Genomic DNA, 25,104 nt, shown 5'->3' with positions numbered 1-25,104 from the left:
GATTCTTTACCAAGTGAGCTTGTAGCTGGTAGCTCAGTTGGCAATCAGTTAGATACAGGATTTTTAAATGTTACATTTCACTGATGATATTCCTGGCCACACACCTCATTTGAGTAGAAGTCTTGATTTCAGTATGTGTCTGGGCATGTGTGTTTTATTGAAGTATAAGTTGTCTTACAATATTAAATTAGTTTTAGGTATACAACACTTAGTGTTATTTTTCTAAACCCATTTGATATCCAGAGTTGGCAGCACAGATGAACACAGCAGTAAGTAATCCTTCATGCAAAGACATGAATGTCTGCATGAAAAGGTATACATGAAATAAGTGAGAACGTATTTTTTCACACTTGCCTTCCATTGTGATAATGTCAGCTGAGTGTCCTGATGTTTTCTTGTGGTGATCTTTGTTGCAGTGCAAATTGCTTTAAAAAAAAAAGAAAGCAGCTGAGGCTTAGTGGACACAAGTCATTGTGCCCCATTGCCAATGACTTTTCTTTATAATTGTATTTGGTATGTGACAAAGTATTTTATAAAGGCAGTGAAAATTACATGCTGTGTTTTTTTTGTTGTTGTTGTTACCAAAATTAGAGTGGTGTTGGGACATTGTTGAATGTAATATCCTTTCATTATGAAAAAAGATAGTTAATTTTCAGAATAGTGAGAGCTGAGTTACCAGTTCGTTGTCAAGCGTCCGGCACTGGTCAGAATGAATGGAAACAGAGCCCTGCCATAGCAGTGATTCCAGCAGGGCAAGAGGCTGACTTGTGTCCCCCCAAGATCCCTGTGTGGAAGGCCTAATGTGACTGTATGTTTGCAGATCGGGTCTTCAGAGAAGCAGTTAACATGAGGTCATGGAGGTGGACTTTAATTCGTTATGACTGGTTTCTTACAGGACAAGGGAATCTGGACACAGACACGTGTAGTGAGAAGACCAGGGCAGGAAGCAGCAGGAAGGCAGCGTCTCCAAGCCGAGGAGAGAGGCCTTAGAACAGAACAGCTTTGTCAACACCTTGATGGTGACACCTTGATGTAGGGCTTAGAGATCTCTGTCGTGTAAACTGTGCCATCTGTGTTGGTTGGTTAGGGCAGCCCTAGCAAACGAATACAGGCAGAAGCCAGGCTTGTTCAGGGAGGTGTCCTCATCGCCACTTCATCCATCACCTGGTTTCAGCATCCCAGTCTGGATGTATGGAAGAGGGTGACTCCCTGGGGCCCTGGTTATTCCCCAACAGAACGTGTCATCTAAGTGCCCATGGGATTGCCAGGCAGCTTCAGTGGTGATTCCTTGGTGTACTTATTCACTTCTGATTATTTTTGCTGGAAGCTGCCTGCCTCATCTGCATTTCCATTTCCCTCAGAAACTCAATGAAGAGCATGAGATGAGGCGGAGGCGCTTATCTTAAAACTTTCCGTGATTTGATGTCTCAGCTTCCATTGATGTGTGTATTCCAAGCTTTGCAGAATGGAGGAGAGGTCTGGGAAGACGGAGAGGCTTTGTGGACGGCCGTCTTTGCTGTGAATTGGACCATGCGTGTGAGACACCGGGGTTACAAGCCAAGTCCTCTTTCTCAGGAGACCGTCTCTGGCATCTTGAAATTCAAGTGAAGCTTAATTTAATCCGTGGTTTTCACAGTCAGTCTGTAGGCTGTGTTGCTTACAGTAGGAGTTGGAAAACCACTGGCTTCCTTTGGCCTGATTATTTGAATTTGATTTACTTGGAAATTTGAGAAGCAAGAGCACCAGAGGCATTGCAGAAAACTGAAAAAATTTTCACCCCACATTCCAATAGATCTCCTTGCACGATGAGTAGGGCAAGTGGAGTATGTAATCAGTTAGGTTAAAATAAATTGGGGTTTTGTTCCTTGTCTCCTATGCTTAGAGAACACAGTTGGGGGTAACTTTCCTCTTGAATTCTTTCTTGATTGGGTTTCCAGGACGCCCAACATCAGGATGTTGAGAGCATCCGAAGGGCTATTGTGAAGTGTTCCTATCCCCTAGAGTGTGTCCACGGTCCAGTAGGCGTGTTTAATGTTAATATCCCTCTTCCCTATGTTGGCCGACTTTTCTGAGTCATATCATGAAGAGTGCTTCTTCAGATTCCGTATTTTCATATATTGCTGTTCTGGAAGAGAGATGAGGCTACCGTTATAAATGAGAGGAATTGAAAATCTTCTGCTTTAAGTTATGAAATAACATGTTTTGGCTATGTTACTGCCAGCCTGGCATTTTCAGCAAATTTTTATGGTTCATGGGGACAGGTGACCCCGAGTGCTAGTAGCGCCTGCAGTCTAAGTAGTCCTCATTCCAGGGCCCACACAACAGAGTGTGTCTGAGAGTACTTGGAAGCAAAGTCTGAGCAACACATTGTACACTTAATCAGGAAACACTGCACTGGAATCCACCTTCCCAAATCCTTGGGAAGCCACTCTCCCCTCTGTCCTAAGATTTTGTTACAGTTCCCCTCTCTGTAAAGGAAGAAAGAGCAGATTGAAATTTCTTAAACAGGCTGAAAAATGAAAATACTTAGATAAGGGAAAAGATGGTGACAGACATTTGAACATGACCAAAATCTGTGTAGAAAGACAGCCCTGAAAAGGTGCATTAGTAATGTTTATTCACCCAAATAAACTGTTTATCCAGCTTATTACTCTTTAGCAAAAGCTATTCCATGCTTAATTAATTGTAGACTGTATATCCAAGAGATTCATGGGCCAGAATGTATTTCATTTGTAGAAAAAACAAAACAAAAACCACCCTTAGAAAGGATGTAAATTGGAAAACTTATAGCATAGAGGTCAAATCTTGGTCCACAGCCTGTTTTTATATGGTTCACAACTCTAGAATGGTTTTCACATTTTTAAGTGTTTGAATAAAAATTAAAAGAATAGCAATATTTTGTGACGTGTGAAAGTTATACATAGTTCAGTGTTTATCGATAAAGTTTTATTGGCACATAGCTGTGCTTATTCACGGATGTATTGTTTCTGGCTCTTAACGTCCTGCAGCAGCAGAGTTGAGTAATGGTGACTGAGGTTCTGAGGCTTGCAGAGTGAAAGTTGCTTATTCTGGTGCTTTACAGAAAGCCTTTGCCACTCAGGTGTAAACAGTTAGGTTTATTTGGTTTTTTATTATTGTTTACTGCATACTCTGCTGGCTTTGATGTGCAGTGTAGAAAATCCTCATGTAGACTCACCTTTTAATTTACAGAATTCCTTCCACAGCATCTCTAAAGATGGCCATTGAAAATCTTGGTCACTGGAAATGTAGTTGCAGTCACTAGGAAAGCAGACCAGCAGTTCTTTTTGTTTCTCCCTAATAACCAAATCACTTATTTGACAAAAATGTAGTGAGTGCAGACTGTGCGCTGCCCATCTCTCAAACAGTAGGCATGGGACCATGCATTCTCACGGGAGGAGGTGGCCATGAACAGGTGGATGCATCGTGTATCAGGGTAATAAGCACGGTGTAGGAAAGTTACGGGAATGGAGAGAGCTGAGGCAAGAGAAGGCTGTATGAGAGGTACTGTTTTGGTTGTTGTTCAGTCACTCAGTCCTGTCTGACTCTCTGTGACCCCATGGCTGCAGCACGACGGACTTACCTGTCCTTCACCATCTCCCAGAGCTTGCTCAAACTCATGTCCATTGATGCTATCAACCACCTCATCCTCTGTCGTCCCCTTCTCTTCCTGCCCTCAATCTTTCCCAGCATCAGGGTCTTTTCTAACGAGTCAGCTTTTCATATCAGGTGGCCAAAGTATTGGAGCTTCAGCATCAGTCCTTCCAATGAATATTCAGGGTTGGTTTCCTTTAGGATGAACTGGTTTGATCTCCTTGCAGTCCAAGGGACTCTCAGGAGTCTTCTCCAACACCACGGTTCAGAAGTATCAATTCTTCGGCGCTCAGCTTTCTTTATGTTCCAACTCTCACATCTATACATGCCTACTGGAAAAACCATCATTGTGACCATATGGACCTTTGGCAAAGTAATGTCTCTGCTTTTTAATACATTGTCTAGTTTTGTCGTAGCTTTTCTTTCAAGGAGCAAGCGTCTTTTAATTTCATGGCTGCAGTCACCATCTACAGTGATTTTGGAGCCCAAGATAATAAACCCTCTCACTGTTTCCATTGTTTCCCCATCTCTCTGCCATGAAGAGATTGAACTGGATGCCATGATCTTCATTTTTTGAATGTTGAATTTTAAGCCATCTTTTTCACTGTCCTCTTTCACCTTCATCAAGAGGCCCTTTAATTCTTCTTCACTTTCTGCCATAAGAGTGGGTGTCATCTGCATATCTGAGGTTATTGATATTTCTCCCAGCAATCTTGATTCCACCATATGCTTCATCCAGCCTGGCATTTCACATGATGTACTCTGCATATAAGTTAAATAAGTTAAATAAGCAGAGTGACAACATACAGGCTTGAAATTCTCCTTTCCCAATTTTGAACCAGAGGTGGTGAAGGTCTAAGGCCAGCAGATACATGAAAATTGATCACCATCACTAATGATTAGGGGGATACAAACCAAAATCACAGTGAGATAATCATCTCACCTCTGGGGAATGGCCGTTATCAAAAGAGGAACACCAGCGGGTGCTGGTGAGGATGTGGAGGGAAGGAAACCCCGTGTACTGTTGATTGGCGTGTGAATTGGTGCAGCCACCATACAAAACAGTATGACAGTTCCCCAACACATTAGAAATAGAACTACCTATGATCCAGCAATCCCACTTCTAGGTATATATCCCAAGGAAATTGAAACAGGGCCTTGAAGAGATACCTACATTCCCACATTCACTGCAGTATTATTCACAGTAGCCAAGATATGGAATAACCTAAATGTATGTCATCAGAGGAATACCTAAAGACGAGAAGATGTTTTACATGGATTACACATATATACACATATATGTGTATCCATGCATATACACATACACACATACACATACACCGTGTGGAGTATTATTCAGCCTTGAGTAAGAAGGAAATCCTACCATTTGTGACAATGTGGATGGACCTTGAGGGTATTATGCTAAGTAAAATAAGTCAGACAAAGAAAGACAAATACTCTGTGGTATCACATAAATGTGGAATCAAAAAGAGAAAACTGGAGAGTAGAGCGGTGGCTGCAGGGCTGAGGTTGATTTCTGGGCTCCCTGTTCTGTTCGTTTATCCTGGTGTCTGTTTTTAAGCCAGTACTCTGCTGTTCTGATTACTGTAGCTTTGTAATGTAGTCTAAAGTCTGGGAGGACTATGCTTTCAGCTTTGTTCTTTTTCCTCAGTATTGCTTTGAGGAAGCACGTTGTCAGCTTCCTGGAGCAAAGAACAGAGTGGAAAAGTGGAGGGGCGAGTCAAATTTCAGATTTTAGGAGAAACCTGTGACGCTTTTTAAGAATGCCAACTTTGTTGCTTGCCTTCCTCCACTCTGAGCCCACCCACAGACATACTGTGGCTCAGTGCTTGGCGTGCACACACACACACACCCCTTAGTTCCCTCTGGTATTCCTGGGTCACTTTTCTCATGAATGCAGAAGAGCAAGCCTATAATACATGCCACTGGACACACAAGAAAGGGTTTGGAGAGACCCACAATCCTATCTTTCATTTCTGAAAAATTCAAAGCATATTATTATTGATGGTAAGATTGAACATTTTATTAGTTTTTTAAAAGCCTCTTGTATAGTTGGACACAGAAGGAAAATTACAGTGAGACAGAAATTTAATACTCTGGTGAACTATATTCAGTTTTGGTTATTCTGGTTAAAAACAAACAAAGGAAGCATTGATTTTTTTTTTTTTAGCCTCTTTGATCCAAATGGTTTTAGTTTTCCACTGTTAGACATATTAAAACTTTGAAGACACAGAAGTACTATTCAATAAACTGCTTCTTTCAGCAGCTTCTGTGATGTCCTGGGGCACTGGAAGCCTTTGGTTTCCTTTCAAGGCAGGAGCAGTTAACTCCAAATCAGTCCCTCTCTCTGCAAAATCAGAACCTTTCTATTTTGTACCAGGGGAGCAGAGAATTTTTTTTTTAATGATTTGATATTTTAAAAATATTTGACTTTTCATTCAACTTAGAGAATCCAAGGTTCTAATAACAGAATGGTCAATTTGGCCAGCAAAGCTATAGAAAGAGGAATGCGCACAAGTCGGCTTTAGGTGTTACTTTGTAGAGGGTGGCTCCTGTAGGAGGAACTCACACTATATAGCTGGTAAAACTCACTTTCCTCTGCTCTTTTTCTGGGATCTGGGTGGGAACCATTCCCTGAATGTCCACAGCCCCCAGTTGGAGGCCTAGCTGAGGACTCACGGGGGAAACAACACCCTCTCTTTTCTTCTGTGGTTATCAGCCATGTTGTAAAACTTAATTTATTTTGCTTTAAGGTCAATGAAAAAAAAGTTGCCTTGAACTTTTAGTTTTCAAGCCCCAGAACAGGGTATGTTTTTGTTCCATGGCTTTGGCTTGTGGATCAGCTTTGCAGCTCAGGATCGTTTATGTGGTCAGGGGCCACTGGGCCGAGGGAGCACCCGGAGTGCGAGGCGTTGTGTCAACACAGGCCAGGTGATGGGTGAGTGAGGCAGGGCCCTCGTCCTGGGTCGGTTTATGCAGCTCTCCTCCGGAGACTGAGTGCATGAGCAGGTGCGTGGCCTGCACAGAAGCATGCCTCCAGAGATGAGGCGAGCTCTGTGGGCAAGTTCAGGGAGTGGCCCTGGCTTTCTGACTGAAGAGAGCTGTGGCATAGTTGGCTTTCAGCCAGGCCTCGGAGAATCCCCAGTGGGACAAAGTCACGCAGTGCTGTCTTTGAATGAATTCTCACTTCAACTGTAAACCTCAATCTTCCTCGTTTATAAAATGGTGCCACTTTTTTTTGACTGCACCATCTGGTGTATGGAATCTTAGTTCCTTGGCCAGGGATGGAACCTGTGTCCCCTGCAGTGGAAGGTGGAGTCTTAACCAGCCAGGGAAGCCCCTGGTGATGGTATCTTTACCATCCATATTGCAGTACTTTTATGAGACTTCCAAAATGTACCACAGTGAAATACTCTCAATGTTGTTACTTCTTACTGTGGTTAATATTGTCAAATGGTGTCTGTTAAATATTTACATGACTGTGATGATCTGTAGTTTTCCAGGAGTTAGATCTAAAAAAGGAGATACTGTTACTCATGGTGATTTATTAGACTAACTCCCCATAGGAAAGTTTTTATATATGGAAATGTAGCTGATATCACACATGCAGTGAAGAGAGTCATTGATTAAAGTCGAGAAACGTTTCTAAACAGTATCTGAAAGGCCGAGTTCTCTTTTTTAGGGAAGAATCAGGCATAGGATGGTTGGGTATGTTAATGTGTAGGTGCCTAAAGTTCTGGATTTGAGATGGCTATATAGCGTGGGACTTGAAACTGTGATTCTTTAAGAAAACAGAAACCCATACTTAAAACAGAAATTGAACTTCGTAGGGTTTTTCTGAGACTTTAAGAACTTGAGTTGACTTAGAGAGGTAGGAGGTGTGGTAAATTCCTTCCTGGGTATGTTCATTAAAGCATTGTGAATTAAGCTGGAGAACCTGGAGCCTGAAGCATGTTAGTGTTGTATGAGGAGAAGGACATACATGTGTGATATTAGGTTTAAAAAACACGTTCCACACATTCAGTTGGAGATCCTAGTTCTGATTCGCTCCCCAAATCACATGTCATTAATACAATATTGATCCTTTTGCTAGAATGGCCTAACCACTTTTCTTTGAAACTGATGATATAGGTAGTTGATGAGCCAATCAAGAAAACTGATCTCATAGTGACACTCTATTTTTCCTTTTCTAAAACAGACTATCTTTTTGTAGAACAGTTTTAGGTTTGCAGACAGACTGGGATGGTAGTGCAGAGTTCTCATTAACCCTCTCATTCTATTTCCTCTGTTATTAACGTCTTTACGTTCCTTTTATTGTTGTTCAGTCACTAAGTCGTGCCCAACTCTTTGAGACCCCATGGACTGCCCCACACCAAGCTTCCCTGTCCTTCACGATCTCCTGGAGTTTGCTCAAATTCATGTCCACTGAGTTGGTGATACTATCTACCCATCACAACCTCTGCCACTCTTTTCTCCTTTTGCCTTCAATCTTTCCCAGCCTCAGAGTCTGTACCAATGAGTTGACTCTTCACATCAGGTGGCCAGAGTACTGGAACTTCCGCATCAGTCTTTCCAATGAGTATCCAGGGTTGATTCAAGTCCGTAGTTTGTTCAGATTTCCTTTTACTTAAGTCAAAACTGTCCTCTTCGCTCAAAACTTTCAGTTCAGTTCAGTCGTTCAGTCATGTCCATAGAAAAAGCAGTCATGTCCAACTCTTTGCGACCCTGTGGACTGTAGCACGCCAAGCCTCCCTGTCCACCACCAGCTTCCAGAGTTTACTCAAACTCATGTCCATCGAGTCAGTGATGCCATCCAACCATCTCATCCTCTGTCGTCCCCTTCTCCTCCCGCCTTCAATCTTTCCCAGCATCAGGGTCTTTTCCAATGAGTCAGTTTCTTCGCATCAGGTGGCCAAAGTATGAACACCCAGGACTGATCTCCTTCAGGATGGACTGGTTGGATCTCCTTGCAGTCCAAGGGACTCTCAAGAGTCTTCTCCAACACCACAGTTCAAAAGCATCAATTCTTCTGCATTCAGCTTTCCTTTTCAACTCTCACATCCATACATGACCACTGGAAAAACCATAGCCTTGACTAGACGGACCTTTGTTGGCAAAATAATGTCTCTGCTTTTTAATATGCTATCTAGGTTGGCCGTAACTTTCCTTCCAAGGAGTAAGCGTCTTTTAATTTCATGGCTGCAATCACCATCTGCAGTGATTTTGGAGCCCAGAAAAATAAAGTCTGTCACTGTTTCCACTGTTTCCTCATCTATTTACCACGAAGTGATGGGACTGGATGCCATGATCTTAGTTTTCTGAATGTTGAGCTTTAAGCCGACTTTTTCACTCTCCTCTTTCACTTTCATCAGGAGGCTCTTTAGTTCTTCTTCACTTTCTGCCATAAGGGTGGTGTCATCTGCATATCTGAGGTTATTGATACTTCTCCCAGCAATCTTGATTCCAGCTTGTGCTTCATCCAGCCCAGTGTTTCTCATGATGTCCTCTGCATATAAGGTAAATAAGCAGGGTGACAACATACAGCCTTGCATACTCCTTTTCCTATTTGGAACCACTGTTGGTCCATGTCCAGTTCTAACTTGCTTCTTGACCTACATACAAATTTCTGAGGAAGCAGGTCAGGTGATCTGGTATTCCCATCTCTTTCAGAATTTTCCACAGTTTCCGTGATCGACACAGTCAAAGGCTTTGGCATAGTCAATAAAGCAGAAATAGATGTTTTTCTGGAACTCTTTTGCTTTTTCTATGACCCAGTGGATGTTGGCAATTTGATCTCTGGTTCCTCTGCCTTTTCTAAATGTAGCTTGAGCGTCTGGAAGTTCACAGTTCATGTATTGTTGAAGCCTGGCTTGGAGAATTTTGAGCATTACTTTGCTAGCATGTGAAATGAGTGCAGTTGTGCAATAGTTTGAGCATTCTTTGGCATTGCCTTTCTTTGGGGTTGAAATGAAAACTGACCTTTTCCAGTCCCATGGCCACTACTACTGCTGCGTTTTCCAGATTTGCTGTCATATTGAGTGCAGAACTTTCATAGCATCATCTTTTAGGATTTGAAATAGTTCAACAGGAATTCCATCACCTCTACTAGTTTTGTTCGTAGTGATGCTTCCTAAGGCCCACTTGACTTCGCATTCTAGGATGTCTGGCTCTAGATGAGGAAGCACACCATCATGATTACCTGGGTCGTGAAGATCTTTTTTGTACAGTTCTTCTGTGTATTCTTGCCACCTCTTCTTAATATCTTCTGCTTCTGTTAGGTCCATACCATTTCTGTCCTTTATTGTTCCCATCTTTGCATGAAATATTCCCTTGGTATCTCTAATTTTCTTGAAGAGATCTCTTGTCTTTCCCATTCTGTTGTTTTCCTCTATTTGTTTGCATTCATCACTGAGGAGGGCTTTCTTGTCTCTCCTTCCTATTCTTTGGGACTCTACATTCAAATGGGTATATCTTTCCTTTTCTCCTTTGCCTTTTGCTTCTCTTCTTTTCACAGCTATCTGTAAGGCCTCCTCAGACAACCATTTTGCCTTTTTGTATTTCTTTTTCTTGGGGATTGTCTTGATCCCTGTCTCCTATACAATGTCACGAACCTCCATCCATAGTTCATCAGGCACTCTGTCTATCAGATCTAGTCCCTTAAATCTATTTATCACTTCCACTGTATAGTCATAAGGGACATGATTTAGGTCATACCTGAATGGTCTAGTGGTTTTCTCCACTTTCTTCAATTTCAGTTTGAATTTGTCAATAAGGAGTTCATGAACCGAGCCACAGTCAGCTCCTGGTCTTGTTTTTGCTGACTGAATAGAGTTTCTCATCTTTGGCTGCAAAGAATATAATCAGTCTGATTTTGGTGTTGACCATCTGGTGATGTCCATGTGTAGAATCTTCTCTTGTGTTGTTGGAAGAGGGTGTTTGCTATGACCAGTCTGTTCTCTTGGCAAAACTCTATTAGCCTTTGCCCTGCTTCATTCTGTACTCCAAAGCCAAGTTTGCCTGTTTCTCTAGGTATTTCTTGACTTCCTACTTTTTCATTCCTGTCCCCTATAATGAAAAGGACATCTTTTTTGGATGTGTGTTCTAGAAGGTCTTGTCAGTCTTCATAGAACCATTCAATTTCAGCTTCTTCAGCATTACTGGTCAGGGCATAGACTTGGATTACTGTGATATTGAATGGTTTTCCCTGGAAATGAACAGAGATCATTCTGTCGTTTTTGAGATTGCATCCAAGTACTGCATTTCAGACTCTTCTGTTGACTATGATGGGTACTCCATTTCTTCTAAGGGATTCTTGCCCACAGTAGTAGATATAATGGTCATCTGAGTTAAATTCACCCATTCCAGTCTAATTTAGTTCACTGATTGCTAAAATGTTGATGTTCACAACTTGACCCCATTGCATAGGGCAGTTGTTTCTGGATAATAGTGGCTTTTCAGTGATTATTGGTTGAGTGAATAAATAAATAATATGCTCTACCTGTCCTTAAATTGTCATTAGGGAAGGATCAGGCCACCGTGCTGATGACATGCACACGGGGGCCTCAGCATCTGAATGCAGTGGGCTGTGTTTGAATGAAGCCGGGCACTGCACTTACTAACCCTGTGAACGAGTCACCAAGCCCCTCATACCTCTCTTCTCACCTGTGGAAGCAGGATCATGGCAACTCCTACCACAGCGGGGTAGGAAAGAAACGAAGAGAGGAAAGAATGCATGTGAGAGCCTGTGACCACGGCCTCACGTGTGGGAAGCACTCAGTAAAGGTCAGAGTCAGCGTTTATCTTGCAGGATGGAATGTGGTAAGTGTGATGAGAGGTACAAGGTGTCATAGGCAGTCAGAAAAGGGGAGATGCATCACGTTGGGCAGAGGTTAGGAAAGAGGAGGTAGCATTGGAGATTGACCTGAAAGAATGAATCAGCCTTCACCAGAGGGAGAAATTGAGAGCATGTAATACACAAAGTTACAGAGGTGGAAGATGGGAGCGAGGTCTTCTGGAGAAAAGACTGTGGTCTAGTATGGCAAGACAGGGTAGATAAAACTATTAGGGCCATATGTGTTTTTGATACAGATTTAAACTTTTCTTCTAAAATTTTTCAAATAGAAAAACAGTGTAAAGAATACTGCAATGAACACCCATAGAACCCTTGTCTAATTTCAGTGATTATTAACATTTTTCCTATTTACTTCATGTGTATAAATTTACATATATTATTTTTTGCTGAACCACTTAAAAATAAATTTTAGAATTCATGGCATTTTACCCCTAAATACTTTAGCATGCATTTCCAAAAAATACAGAAGCTGCCTTATGTAAATGCAATACTATTATGATGACCAGCAAACTAGATAATAATCCCCAAATATCATTTATTATCAATCCATAGTCAAACTTCCGAGAGACTTAGTCTTCTAAGTCTTTAACATTAAAAACATTCTTAAAAACCAGAATCCAAGCTAAAGACCATGCATTGCATTTTATTTGTCATGCTTCCTAAGTCTCTTTAAATCTAAAATTCCAACTAAGATATTAGGACTTGTAGGCTTTGGATCACTAAGAAGATTATGGTGCTTTCTCCCTTGCCATCTACAATTCCTGTAATTCAAAGTAAAAACAATTTGAATTTCAATAAAAGAACTGTAAGGAAGTCCAAGTAGATTTCAGATTTTTTTTTCCTCCCATTAAGATGATGACTTTGACATTACTTTTGAAATCTCAAATGATCACATTTTTAAAAAACCTCAGCGTATGTTTATTTGCCTTGAATGGGTCCAGCTCTAGACTCACAGGATTCAGCAAAGAAACAGTGACTCACTGTTTTCAGTTGAGCCGAATGTCTAGCATGTCTAAACTTTACAGATATGAAACCACATTCTTAATAGACACACAGAGGTGATTTTTAGTCCTAGTGTATATATAAGCCTTCCAGACTCTAAGTTCCCGTCCTCTCAGGTAATTTCACAGTGAGTTTTGCAATATTTCTTTACGGGAAAAAGTCATCTAGAACTGTGGGTTGGAAACAGGGAGTGCAGAACCTTGTCCATCCTGCTCTAACCAGGAACACTCTGGTGACAGAGGAGCAGTGCTTGGACGCCTGCCTTGTCTTCGTCACTTCGCAGACACCGGGGGCCTGGGCCAGTGTCTGGAATAGCTGCAGGTACAGAGTGGTTATGAGGGGCCTGCCTGCCGGGGCTGCAGCTTCGGCAGCTGGATAGACTAAACCTGGCGTCCTTGGGAACCCCATGGAGGAGAAGGAGTCAGGTCTTTGGGGCGTGCTTCCTGCAGACAGGTGTCCTCTAATTGCCTTTTCGCAACGGTCTCCCCTTGGTACACTTTGGAAGGGAGGTCCTCTGAGGACCATTTCTTTCCACCTCACTTGCAGGTGCCTGGTGAATGCCGCTCTAATTTATTCCACTTAGCCTTGGCGGGGAACCCAGCCCACCCTGCTTCTGCTGGGAGAACGCGTTTCCACCTTCGTTTCAACTTCACCAGGTTCTGTTGACCCACTTGGACGAAGTTCAGTGGAGCGCCTGCCTGGTTTTTCTCCTGTCCTTAATTTGGTTTGCCTTTTATTGTCTTCTACCTGAATGAGTTCTTTCTCTTTCCTTTAAGGGAAAGGAACCTGAGCAAAACAATGCTTGTGGTGGTGACTGCTTGTTAAGGGTAATTACTATTTTATGTTAATTTACATGTTAAAATGAGCAGACAGAGAATTGCTAAATTCACCATCTTGTTATTTCCCAAGTCTGGTCCTTTTAAGTATATTTGTTGCTTAAACAAAGATGTAGCTGAGCAGAGTAGAAGTGTCCAAATGGAGAGTTTTTTATGCGTGGGTATATATAGAATTTAAAGTTTTATTTCCATCAGCAAGAGTCATTATAGAGTACTTGGAAATTATAGAAACATGGAAAGAAGAAACCCGGAGATAACTAGCATTAACACTGTGAATTCATGTCTGGTCATTTAGCCTACATGCTTTTTCTCTTAAAATAGGAACAGCTTCACTGTTACAGTCTAGGACTTTTGTTCCTCAAGAGTGTGGTCCATAGATGAGCAGCACAGACATCTCCTGGGAGCTTGTTAGAAATACAGAATCTTGGTTAGCCTCTTGTTTGCATCCTTTACCCACCCCCCCACCCCCAAAAAAGAAACACAGAATCTCAGACTGTACCACGATATGCTCTGTGCGTGCTGAGTCGCTTCAGTCGTGACCGACTCTGTGTTGGTCTACACGGACTGCAGCCTGCCAGGCTCCTCTGTCCATGGGATTCTCCAGGCAGAATACAGGACTGGGCTACTGTGCCCTCCTCCTGGGGATCTTCCCAACCTAGGGAGCAAACCTCCATCTCTTAGGTCTCCTGCGTTGGCAGGCGGGTTCTTTACCACTAGCGCCACCTGGGAAGCCCTATGATATACTGAATTGTAATTTGTATTGAGTGATACTTTGTATATGTTAAAATTCAGAAGCACTTCTGCAGAACACAGTATACCTGGGACAGCAGATGAAGTGAATAGGACCCAAGGACCAAGACTGTTTATCTCCATTTTCCCACTGTCACTCTTTCTTAAAATAATTTCCTCAGTATGTGATAATGATAAAAGTGGAGATCAGTTTTCTGGCAAGGCGTAGCAGCCTTGATAAGGAACCCAGCTGTCTCATACAGAAACATTTCTTCGGGTGAACATGCATTAAGTGCCTACTGTGTTCCAGGGCACACATGTGGCCCCCACAAGCCCCGCAGTTAGGGCGTGCCTACACTGCCCGAGAAGCCTTCAGAGGGCAAGGGGGAGGGCACAGAGGGAGTCTGGAAGTCAGGAAGAAAAATGGTCTCTGAGCTGAGTCTTGAAATATAATTCTGTGAACATGAGTTATGAGGGTTGCTAGACTCTGGAGAGAGCGCAGAGCCAGATAAAATGATCCCCTTCTTCAAGGAGTCTGCGCTTGATTTAAGGGCAGGGGCAGTGTTTAAAATGATAAATAAAATCTGAAGCACTTTGGTATTAGGGTAGATCAACTTTGTGACCTCAGACAAGCTATTTCTCCTGACTATCCATTCCATAAATAGCAAAATAATAAAGTACTTCACAGAATTACAGTGTTGTTTTTTTCTTTTTTTTTTTTAAATGAGGTGACATAATAAAGCTCTTACCTACAGTGAGTGTAGAATCGGTTCTGTGTGGCAACAATATTTTAAAAGTGCCAAGTAAGTGCCATAGATAAAAATACTGAGGAGAAACAGAGAAAAGAGAGGCCGTTTCTTCCTGGACCGCGAGAGGCCTTGTGGCTGATACGGCCCTGAGTATGTGAACGAGGAAGACGGGGCAGGTGGGGACTGAAGTAAAAGATGAAACTGCACTTCTGAGACTGGATGGACCAGAAAGTGGAGAAGGAAACGGCAACCCACTCCGGTACTCTGGCCTGGGAAATCCCATGGACGGAGGAGCCTGGTGGGCTGCAGTCCATGGGGTCGCGAAGAGTCAGACACAACTGAGCGACTTCACTTTCCCTTTTCACTTTCATGCATTGGAGAAGGAAATGGCAACCCACTCCAGTGTTCTTGCCTGAAGAATCCCAGGGACGGGGGAGCCTGGTGAGCTGCCGTCTATGGGGTCACACGGAGTCGGACACAACTGAAGTGACTTAGGCAGCAGCAGTAGCAAATGCTGTAATTTTTGTGTTACAAGAATTAATCTTTTTGTGTCAGTTTCAACCATAAGCTCCTATATTATCTCTTTATATGGAGTAGACCTAACCTATAAGTAACCATAGTTACTGGCTTTTATAGGTTATAGCCTGCCATATAAAATGCTTACATTTTGCCAAATTTGTTTTCTCTCTGTTTCTTTCTGTCTCTGAATACATATACTTTAAAAATACTTTCACTGAACCATTTGAATTAATTATCAAGGTCATGCGTGACCCTTTACCTCAATTACTTTCACATGTTATTTCACAAGCACAAGAGTGTTCTCCCACACAGCCCATAATACCGATTCAGATTTCCCCAGTTATTCCAGTAATGTCTTTTATAACCCTTCTCCTCATCCAAAGTTCACCAACAGTCATTCATTGCATTTTGTCTCTTTTCCTTTTATCCAGAACAATCACCCTGTTTTCATTTATTTTTGTTATTCGTGGCACTGATATCTTGGAAAATTCCAAGATAGTTTTCTTATAGAAAGTACCACAATCTGGACTTGATTGTTAGTTTACGATAAGATACAGATTAAGCATTTTGACAGACACATTACATAGTGGAGACGTGACGTTCAGTTACCCTGTAAGTGCTTATACCAGCCATCACTTGGGTAAGGTGGTCTGCCAGAGCTCTCCATTATAAGGATACCTTTTCCCCTAGGTAAGTGATACGTAATCCAAAGGGTGATACTCTGAGACTGTGTGAGTATCCTGTTCCACAGCAACCCTTCCCCTAATGGTCTTGGTGTCTGTTAATGAGCCTTGACTGAATCAATCATTGCGTCGGTGGTTGCAAAGTGGGATTTTCTGTTTCTGCTGTCCCTTTGGTGTTTGTTAGCTGGCTGTCTTTGTAAGGAGCATTCCAGTATCCCCTTTTGCATGAAGATCTGTTGAACGTGTTACAGCTTATCCATATCATTCTTTTCCTCGCTCAGACTGTTAGTGGGGGCCCCTTCAAGGCAGCTCCTTTGTCCGTGTCATGTCTGCATTAATATTGGAGCACTTCTTGCTTTCTGGCATAGTGAGATGTTCTAGGCTTGTATTGTACTTTCCTTGCCCTCCAGGCCTGGATTCAACTATTTCTCCAGTGAGTTACAGTATTGAGAAAGACAGGATCTGGGTATTCAAGCTTTTCTCTAAAAATGCATAAAATCCAGAGAAAGTTAAAATTTATGAATCATTTGTTTAAAGTCCCTCAATCCCCAGCTTTTCTGAGATATTCACATGGAGTCAGCCGGAGTCTAGAAGTTGGAAGAGAAGAACCAGTGAAAGGAAGAGGCCGTGGAAATTGAAGGTCACTGGGCTTTGGACCAGAGGTGGCTCAGTGATGCAAAAGCGGGGGGTGAGATAGGGCCAAGACCAATTTAGATTATGTTGGAATTCTGCCCAGGGAGTGACTGGAGAGCCTGAGAAAATAATTTCTGCTTATTTTCCAGGTAGACTCTGAAAATTGGTTGCCCTTTTTTATATCCAGTAATGCTGAGAGAGTGTATCCCCCTGAGCTACATGTATGCTAATTCTTAGAGCAGTTTAAGAAATATGGTTTCCATACTGAGAATCCCTTAGTGTGAGGTGTGTATAGGTAAATGTATATTTCAGCATGTCTTCTTGTAAAAATTAAAACTCATAGTTTTTATTTTCAACACTCCTAATTGAAAGCAATATTTGAATTTACTTGTTGATTATAATATTTGGTTACAAATTATTAAAGCTGCATATGTGCAGCATTTTAGGCAGCAACTTATAAAACATAGAAGCCAAGAATTTCTAAGTTATTTTCTAAAGTAATCAACATGCTTTTGATAAAATGAAGCCTTTGCTCTTGAATTTGAACCGACTGATTTTTCTAGAACTCAGTATCACCTCCGTGATCTCTCTTTGTAGATAGCGTAATTAAAATGTTCAATTTGCCTTTTCTCTTCTATGAAACAAAAGAAAACATGAAGCCAGTAGTTAATTGTTTCCATGCGATGGGGAACTTTCAAAAATGCTTAAAAACACAAAAGCGAATTTGAAACAGAAGGGTGTTGTTTTTGTTTGTTTTTCATTGGAGTCAGCATTTCTGGAAGTTAAAAAAAAGAACAGAGACTAGTACATCTATGTACAACAGGACTATGGTTCTTACTCAGATGTATACATTACATGTGACAGATGCTTTGTAATTTTGTGAAACAGCACCCCTCCCGCCCCTGATTTTTAACCCTCAGTGCATTCTTGAGGATGGAGAGTGGTACTAAAGCAGTTGCTCTGCACCAAATAGTTACTTGGTCTTTGATAAGCTAGTAAGGTCACACTGATAATGAAAAGGGGCGCATGGTTTAAATGTGATGCTGGCGGGCATAAGGACGTGAACTCAAGCGTGTGGTGGCCACATTGCCCCACGTTAGCCCTGGACTCCTGAGTACTTTGTCCATTCAGGTCTGACGGGATTTCAGTGCACGGGATTAAACTAAGCGGACTGGTGACTAAGGAATCACCATTTTTGGCAAATGAGTTATTTTCAAAGCCCAGTTTTTATGGTTATCGGGGAAATTGTAATATAACAGTTCTTTCGGAGGTCATAAAGATCCAGCTCTCTTTTCTTACTTTCTGTTGAAAACTCCCCGTGGTGAGGCATTCATCCCTATAACCAAAGCCATTGCTTCTTGTATTTCTTTAATCTTGATCTTGTTTGAAAGGAGTTATATCCAGAGCACAGTTTCTTCATTCATCACTAAATTTCTTTCAGACATTAAAACAGCTTATATGTAATTATGTAATTAAAAATCTTCCTTAATCTGGATTTTACTAAATCCATAACTCTTCTAGCCAGTAAAAGCAAATTATATTTTGGCTTTTATAACTGATCTGTATACTTTGAACATCTCTTTTGGGACTGTATTTGCCTTTGAATGAGATGGAAAATACTTTCTGTGACTGTTAATGCTTGTGAAGGTAGCATCTGGTGTCCTTGTTCTTGGGCTGGTGTTCATTTTACTGGCTGGATTCACATTTGAAATTGAAGTGGGATAAAAAGAGTTTTTTCCCACCAGATGCCTTCGTCCTATTTTTATATAGCATATTGTTATTTCTAACTGTAAAAGTAGACTTGATTATGTGGAAAATTTGGATACCACAGGAAAATGCGAAGAAAGTAAAAATTATTCTACTCTATTTTTGTTATCTTTAATTAGCAACTATTCAAATATTGACTTGTTTTCATTATAGTCTTTTTTTCTAGATATAGGTACTTTAAAAAAATTGGGATCACATTGAACGTATCATCCATCCTGTAGCCAGCACTCCCCAGTGAACACTGCTTAGAAACATTTTCTCATTTTGTTAAGTATCTTACAGATTTAAAAAAACTGTTTATCCTATTGCCAAACATTTGTTTTAAAATTGCTTAATATGTTATTGTAATGGAAAACTTTTTGTACATATCTTTGTGTACATCTTGGACTTTTTTAAAGGATAAATTCAATCTTTTAAAGATTTATTGGTTTCAAGGAATGACAAGTAATTCAGTTTGTCCTCTCTAGCAATTCCGGATAAGTCCTCCTCTGCGAGAATCTGTCTTTATAACACCATCATGTTGGTCTCTCCAGAATGATACAGTAATGCCTTATTTATTAATAAGACCATCAGGGAACTTCTAATAAATAAATTTTTCATGTAGCTGAAACACCCTTAAAAGTGTTCATACTAGGTTACTGTAAAACCTAAAATGTGAGATTCTTTCTAAAATTGTATGACATATATTGCTATTGTCTTTAACATAATGAAAATATATGAAAATCCTAATTTAGCTCCTCTGATTTAAATCACAAGCATCCTTATAAACAGTGGTTGTTATACAGTCAGTTCTGCTAAAGTGCAATGCATGTGTTTCTAAAAACCGCCATGCTACGCAGAATCATAACACGCTGCCTCGCCGCCCCGCCCCAGCCTCCCCCCCACCAGTGCTCAAGGGAAAAGTGGGATTAGGGACATACGCTCCAAAACCTTTGTTGGTTAAAGGTTAAAAAAAATAGAATGGGAACTGGATAAAAATTGGAGCACGATTTTACACATATTTGTTGGGTTAAGAAATAAATAGATAAAAAGTACAACACAGCACTTTACCTTGAGCAAACCCTGATGTTTCCTGTGGACTGAGTGAGGCCCTGGAAGGGTCACGGCTTGTGAGTCACTGTGAGGTGATGGCAGGGCGGGTAATCTGAAATCAGAAGCAAAGTCGGGACAGCCGGTGTGGAGGACCGGGGCTTGGCACCCTTGCGGGGAGCTGCGGTCGCTGGCAGGTGTTTGAGGTGTGGCTTGGTGCGTTCTCCGCAACCTTGGGCAGCTGGGTTCCGCCCCGTGCAGCCTTCTGCTGTTGCACTGTGAAATCATGCCTAAACAAATGTGAAAGTCGAGTTATGCTCAAGTTGTTCCCTGTGATATCAAACACGAGAGTCAGAGGAGAACTGAGTGTGCCATGTGGTATACTACACTGATGTCTCAGGGATATTCGTGTAAAAACAGAAAACCCTGGCTTGAGAGTCCACACTGCGTAATGTAACACTCTAAACTGTAACCGTGGCCGTAATCACAAGTGATGTCTGGTGATGTCTGTGGATCTCTGACTGCCGGTGGTGACCGTACCCCTGCCTCCTCCTCATGGACCTGTTTCTCAATCTCCTACAGTGTTTAAACAAGTTTATCACACTTCTTAAAATAACGTCTCTCTGCAGCCCGGTCAGTGCGGGGGAGCCTGACAGGTTTAGACTTCAGATTAATATTTACCTGTGGCGTCTGTTACACCTACTGAAACTCGTTTCTCTTATGAATGAGATACTACCTATGTATTCATTTGCAAGATTGTGGGAGGAAGTAACTGATGTTTTAAGTGGGATCATCATCACACAGAATTTTGAGGTTTTCTGTTTCATTAGAAATAAGTTAACAAGACTCTTCTCATTCCCACCTGCAAAAGTGAAGTGTGCTTTAGTGGGTACATCTGACGGGCATTTATAAGTTGTTGATGAATTTCTGAAGTTGTTACTGTTCATGTCTATTTACAACCCACTTCTGTGTTTGTGAGATGAGCTCATCTTTGGAAGGTGGGGCAGGCAAGTGTGATTTCAGAAGACCTTCCCTCCCAAGTCGCAGTATAATTAGAAGTCCAGATCCTCCCTCAGTTGCTTTTTATGACTCCCCGAGAAGGACATTTTTACCGTGAATGGTTGCCAAGAGCCTTGCTGGTTCCCGCTTCAGTAACTTTAAAAATAAGGCGACAAGTCAAAACACCACCTAGATTTAGCAAGTCTTGTTAGTACTGTTCTGAAAGAAAAGTAGATAACACAGTTCATCATTCAGATATTCCAGTGAAATCTGTATTTTAATTATGCAGAGATTCTGAATAGCTATGTGGCATCTTGATTTTTAGTCTGTAATCTGACTTTGTTACCTTTTTGTCTCTGCGCCATTCCTAGACATACTGGGGCTGCCTGACCCCCCTGAGTCATTGCTGGTAACCCACAGGGCTTTGTGGGGAAGGGAACTTGCCTTCTGAGCTTCGCACCAAAGACCTGGGAAAAGTAAGTGTTTTTCTAACTTGTTTTTAAAAAAAATTCTGTTACATTTCTCTCAGAAAGTTAACAACGTGTCTGTCGCTTTTCTGCTTCCTTTCTTTCCTGGCTTTATAAGTTTTATATGCGCTTATGGGCTTGAAACATGGAAAGGGACTCAGGAACCTTTAAAAAAAAAAAAAAAAAGAAACCGTCCAAGATATTGGGATGACTTTCTGCGTTGTGTCATTTCTTTGGGATTTCACAGTCTAGTCCTCAAGGTTGTGATAAAATCTTTTACCAGGTGTTCAGAAGATAAATTCCAAAGGTAAGAGTGTAATATGGTATGATAGAAAAGCAAGTCCAGTTTTCTGAGCTTCAGGTATTTTAGACTTTTAAATAAGCTCTTTGGTTCTGAATTCTTTAGGATAAGAATGAAATCCATCTGGTTCTTTTCTTGTCTGGAAAGGAAAATGAAATTGAAAATCACTTGTTCAGTAAGTCCCTCATGTAGCTTGGCCTTGGAAGAATTGATGCACCTGTCAGTTTTATTATTTTACAACTTAGAGAAACTTGAAGATAGTTTGAGACACTTGTAGGAATGCCTTGACCGAAAAACTTACTTGGTGCCATAAAGTTCAGTTTTATTCCCTGATCTTTTTGAAAAGAAAGGTAAAATGGGCCCTAAGAATAGTAAAATGAGTCTGCTTTCTTGTAGATATTACTTGGAAATATGAGTGACCCCTAAGAATGTGAACAAAATAGCACACACACTCAGGCTTACTCACGTGTGCTCACCCACACCTCCTTTCTGGTGTGTTCCAAAAGCGATATCATCGACAGTAGGAACTGTTTGCTCCTTAAATCACTAGAAAGTTTTCTAAACTTTGTATTTTTTGTGTATTATAACTCCTCTACATTTCTGACAGTACAAATGAGATAGTTGAAACATTCCTAAAACAAAACAAGATGAAAGAACTTTAGAAGGTTCATAGAAGCATTAAACAGTAAGATCAGATCTTATCTTTATGTTGTTTGCTGTGTAGATTTATTTATAACTAAATTGTTTGTTATATGGAAATAATTACAGTAAGGTAAGTTATGACTCTCTTGAAGTTAAGTAAGACAGTCATACTGAAAAAATATTATACACACCACAGAATATACACACACCACGAAAACACTTTCTGAGAGCTATGAAGTCTCTGCTGAAATATAAATCCATTAAAAGCAAGGACTTTGAAAATTTTCTCCAAAAACACTCTTCTGTTTATAGTGAAATATTGGCAGTAGTGATATACTGTGGTATTTTTAAAAAAAATTTCAGTGGAATTTTTAAAAAAGAATAGCAATATGTTTATTAATAGTTGAGTTTTCTAGTTTGTATTCACATATTGACCTTAAAATAATGGAAATCCTATGTGGTCTAGTTGTTATTCCATCCTGGAAGGATATTTGAAAGAGGATTATGTTGCAAGTCACCAATCTGTTCACAGAAGTGGAACGAAAAGAGCAAAAGATTAATTCTCTGGGCTTCAGGATCTCAATATTTGCAGTGGTGTTTGGATTGGAAATATAACAACCCCAGAAAGTGAGCTACTTAGACTACATTTCAAATGATTTAGCATTTCTTTAAAATTTTACATAGTCCCTGGTGAAATATTTTTCTTCTGTTACACCAAAATGTTCCCTTTGTGACATTGCTGTAAAAATTACTTTTCCCTTTTGTAGAAGCAAGGCATTGGTAGGACCTTTGATCACCATAAAAACTAAAGACAGTCCCTGTGTTACCAGAGGGACCACGGCAGAAGAATCCTTGCTGATGACTAAAACTGATGTCATAGGTGAAAATTTGTATGCACAAAGGATGTTCACAGGTGACTCTTAAGTGTAAAGAAAAGGTGATTATAATGTGGATGCTACACATAAGTCTAGTCGTGAAGAACTAGCTGTGTGGAGGTCAACAGCGGAGAAGGCAGGGCAGGGGAAGGGAGAGGCGGGTCCCTTCTGAGGTTTGCGGCCGTCACAGGTGGATGTCTCTGATGGCACTTTGGAGGCCGTGCACGCGTGCACTTGTGTCCGAGTCCGTGTGACTCTGTGAACTGTAGCCTGCCAGGCCTCTGTCCGTGGGATTCTTCAGGCAGCATACTGGTGTGGGTGAAGACCCTCCCGGGGATCTCCCCAACCCGGGGGTCAAACCCGCATCTCTTACATCTCCTGCGTTGGTAGGCAGGTTCTTTGCCACTAGCACCGCCTGGGAAGCCCTTGTAAGAGACACTTAAATGAATTAGTGACTTATCTTGGGGGGGTAAATGCACAGTTTTAGGGGAAATTCAGAACCCTGAACAACCAGCCTACTTCCTTTGAACTCCCACTTGTCCTGGACTTTTTGTTTTTTTCCTAATCACAAACATGTTTTCAAAGTCTTCCTTGTTTCAAGTATTAAATTATTTGAAGTAGGTTTCTGAAAACTTGAGTCTATGACAAGATTAGATGCACTTTTGAAAAATTAGGCATGGATTATTTAAAAGAAGTAGAAAGTAGCTTCTATTTTATTTTCGTGTTTAATACATATATGTGTTTATTCTTGTGTTAATACTGCCAGCGTGGAATATGCTATGAATTATTTGGTACCTTTTCTTTTCCACTTAATAAATCATGAATTCCCATGTTAATAAATGTTTGTCTACAATATCATTTTTAGTGAAAGAGAAACAAGTGGATCTTAGCCTTTCGTTTAATTTGAGGTGATCCTGGCTTTCAGTTAGAAGGGAGTATAAATATGTGAAGTATATGGTGAGAGTTTTTCATCTGCAAACAGGTAATAGACTAGAATTCACCTTCTACAATCTCTAGGGTGTTTACTGTCACCAGACATGTTCTGAGTAGGAGGCTTGTGGGACTAAATATGTGTTCAAAGTGGTAAACGTCACTGTTTGACAGGCCCTGTGTATAAAGCTTTGCGTCTTCTTGGTCCCTTTGTTATGTTACAGGAGCACGGGTGACATGTTCCTCCTGCTTAGCTGTCTTCATCCATATTTCTGTGCCTAAGGAACGATTCTACCTCACTCCCAAGAAGCTCTAAATATCTCAGATGAGGTGATGGGTACAGAAGGAACATTTCGTAGACTTTGGGATATAATTTATTGGAACAGATTGAAATTCACGTCAGTTGGAGATGCAAAATGTATTACAGATCTTTGTCTGCCCTCTCAGTTTTAGATTCATTTATTAAACCAATATTCTTTGCGTGACTGCCGTGTGCCAGGCACCGTATTCAGAGCTCATTGTTCAAAGATGAATGAGATGCGCTCTTGCTTTCAAAGAACTTAGTTTAAGTTTCAAATTCAGATTCAAATGACATTTATTCAGTGTGTACTATGTGACGAACAGTGAGCTGGATATTCTTAAATGAGGTGTTTGACCACTCACATTCAGTAATGATATTCATTGTTCCATCTCTTCCAAAATAAGTCATGAATAGAAGTTTCTCATCTTTAAGTTTTTTTGTTTTATTATTTTTTCCTAAACTTTTGGTATCTGCTACTACTTATTAAGTTAAATTAGCAAATGGGAAAAAAAGTTAGTAAACAAGAAGCATTTACTTGATCAATTTAGGACAGTGATTTAAAAAACATATATGTGTATATATATCTATACACGTATGCACATGCATGCACGCACACACCCACGTACTATTTGGGAACCAGTATGCGTATAATATGGGGCTTCCTTCATGGCTCGGCGTAAAGAATCTGCCTCCCAATTCTGGAGACGTGAGTTTGATCCCTGGGTTGGGAAGATGCTCTGGAGAAGGAAATGGCTGCTTACTCCAGTGTTCTTGCCTGAAGAACCCCATGGACAAAGGAGTCTAGTGGGCTATAGTCCATGGGGTTGCAAAGAGTTGTCAACTAAACATCACCAACAAAACAACAATGCATATAAGGTGGTTGTCATTTCTCCTAGTAGGATAGTTCTTAGTTCATGTGGTACAATTAAATATACTAAGAATTCTCATCTTCTGACCTTAGACTGGTTCCACTGTCTGAACGAGTGTGGAAATCAAAGGATTGAGTCACTGGTTGTCCCAGGAATTCTTGGGGTAGAGATCATTGAAACTCAGGGGAAAGGAACTTGCTGACATTCACACAGCTAAAAAATGTTTGAGTTAGGATTCTAACTGTAATCCGTCTAACTTCAAAGCCCAGGCAGTGCCCATCCGACTCC

General features: G+C 41.0%; 2 protein-coding genes across 20 annotated transcripts in view; one reads left to right on the top strand and one right to left on the bottom strand.

Moving 5' to 3' along the window:
- The window catches only part of APBB2 (amyloid beta precursor protein binding family B member 2), a 357,050-nt gene that overhangs the window by 86,444 nt on the left and 245,502 nt on the right, over positions 1–25,104 (top strand). For 16 of the 19 annotated variants that reach the window (XM_061164644.1, XM_061164635.1, XM_061164636.1 and 13 more), the window contains one exon: positions 20,803–20,907. The exons of the other annotated variants lie outside the window; for them this stretch is intronic. The gene's annotated coding sequence lies outside the window, so the exon portion shown is untranslated. The remainder of the gene's footprint in view (positions 1–20,802; positions 20,908–25,104) is intronic. 19 annotated transcript variants of the gene reach the window in all.
- On the bottom strand, positions 391–20,795 carry LOC133071811 (uncharacterized). The gene is made up of 2 exons (XM_061164656.1): positions 19,454–20,795; positions 391–4,374 (listed from the first exon to the last, which is right to left on the bottom strand). The coding sequence occupies exons 1-2, from the start codon at positions 19,718–19,720 to the stop codon at positions 3,739–3,741; spliced, it is 903 nt and encodes a 300-aa protein (XP_061020639.1). The 5' UTR covers positions 19,721–20,795; the 3' UTR covers positions 391–3,738.

This window comes from Dama dama, chromosome 17 (genome assembly GCF_033118175.1).
Source record: "Dama dama isolate Ldn47 chromosome 17, ASM3311817v1, whole genome shotgun sequence".
Taxonomy (NCBI): domain Eukaryota; kingdom Metazoa; phylum Chordata; class Mammalia; order Artiodactyla; family Cervidae; genus Dama; species Dama dama.
This window is presented reverse-complemented; position numbering and strand designations above follow the sequence as displayed.

Bases quoted from the DNA above. Each gene is read 5' to 3' on its own strand.
- LOC133071811 (XM_061164656.1), bottom strand. From the start codon at position 19,720: ATGATTTCACAGTGCAACAGCAGAAGGCTGCACGGGGCGGAACCCAGC. The intron at 4,375-19,453 runs GTAAAGTGCTGT...ACTTATATGCAG, and splicing joins AACATCAGGGTTTGCTCAAG to AGTACATCATGTGAAATGCC.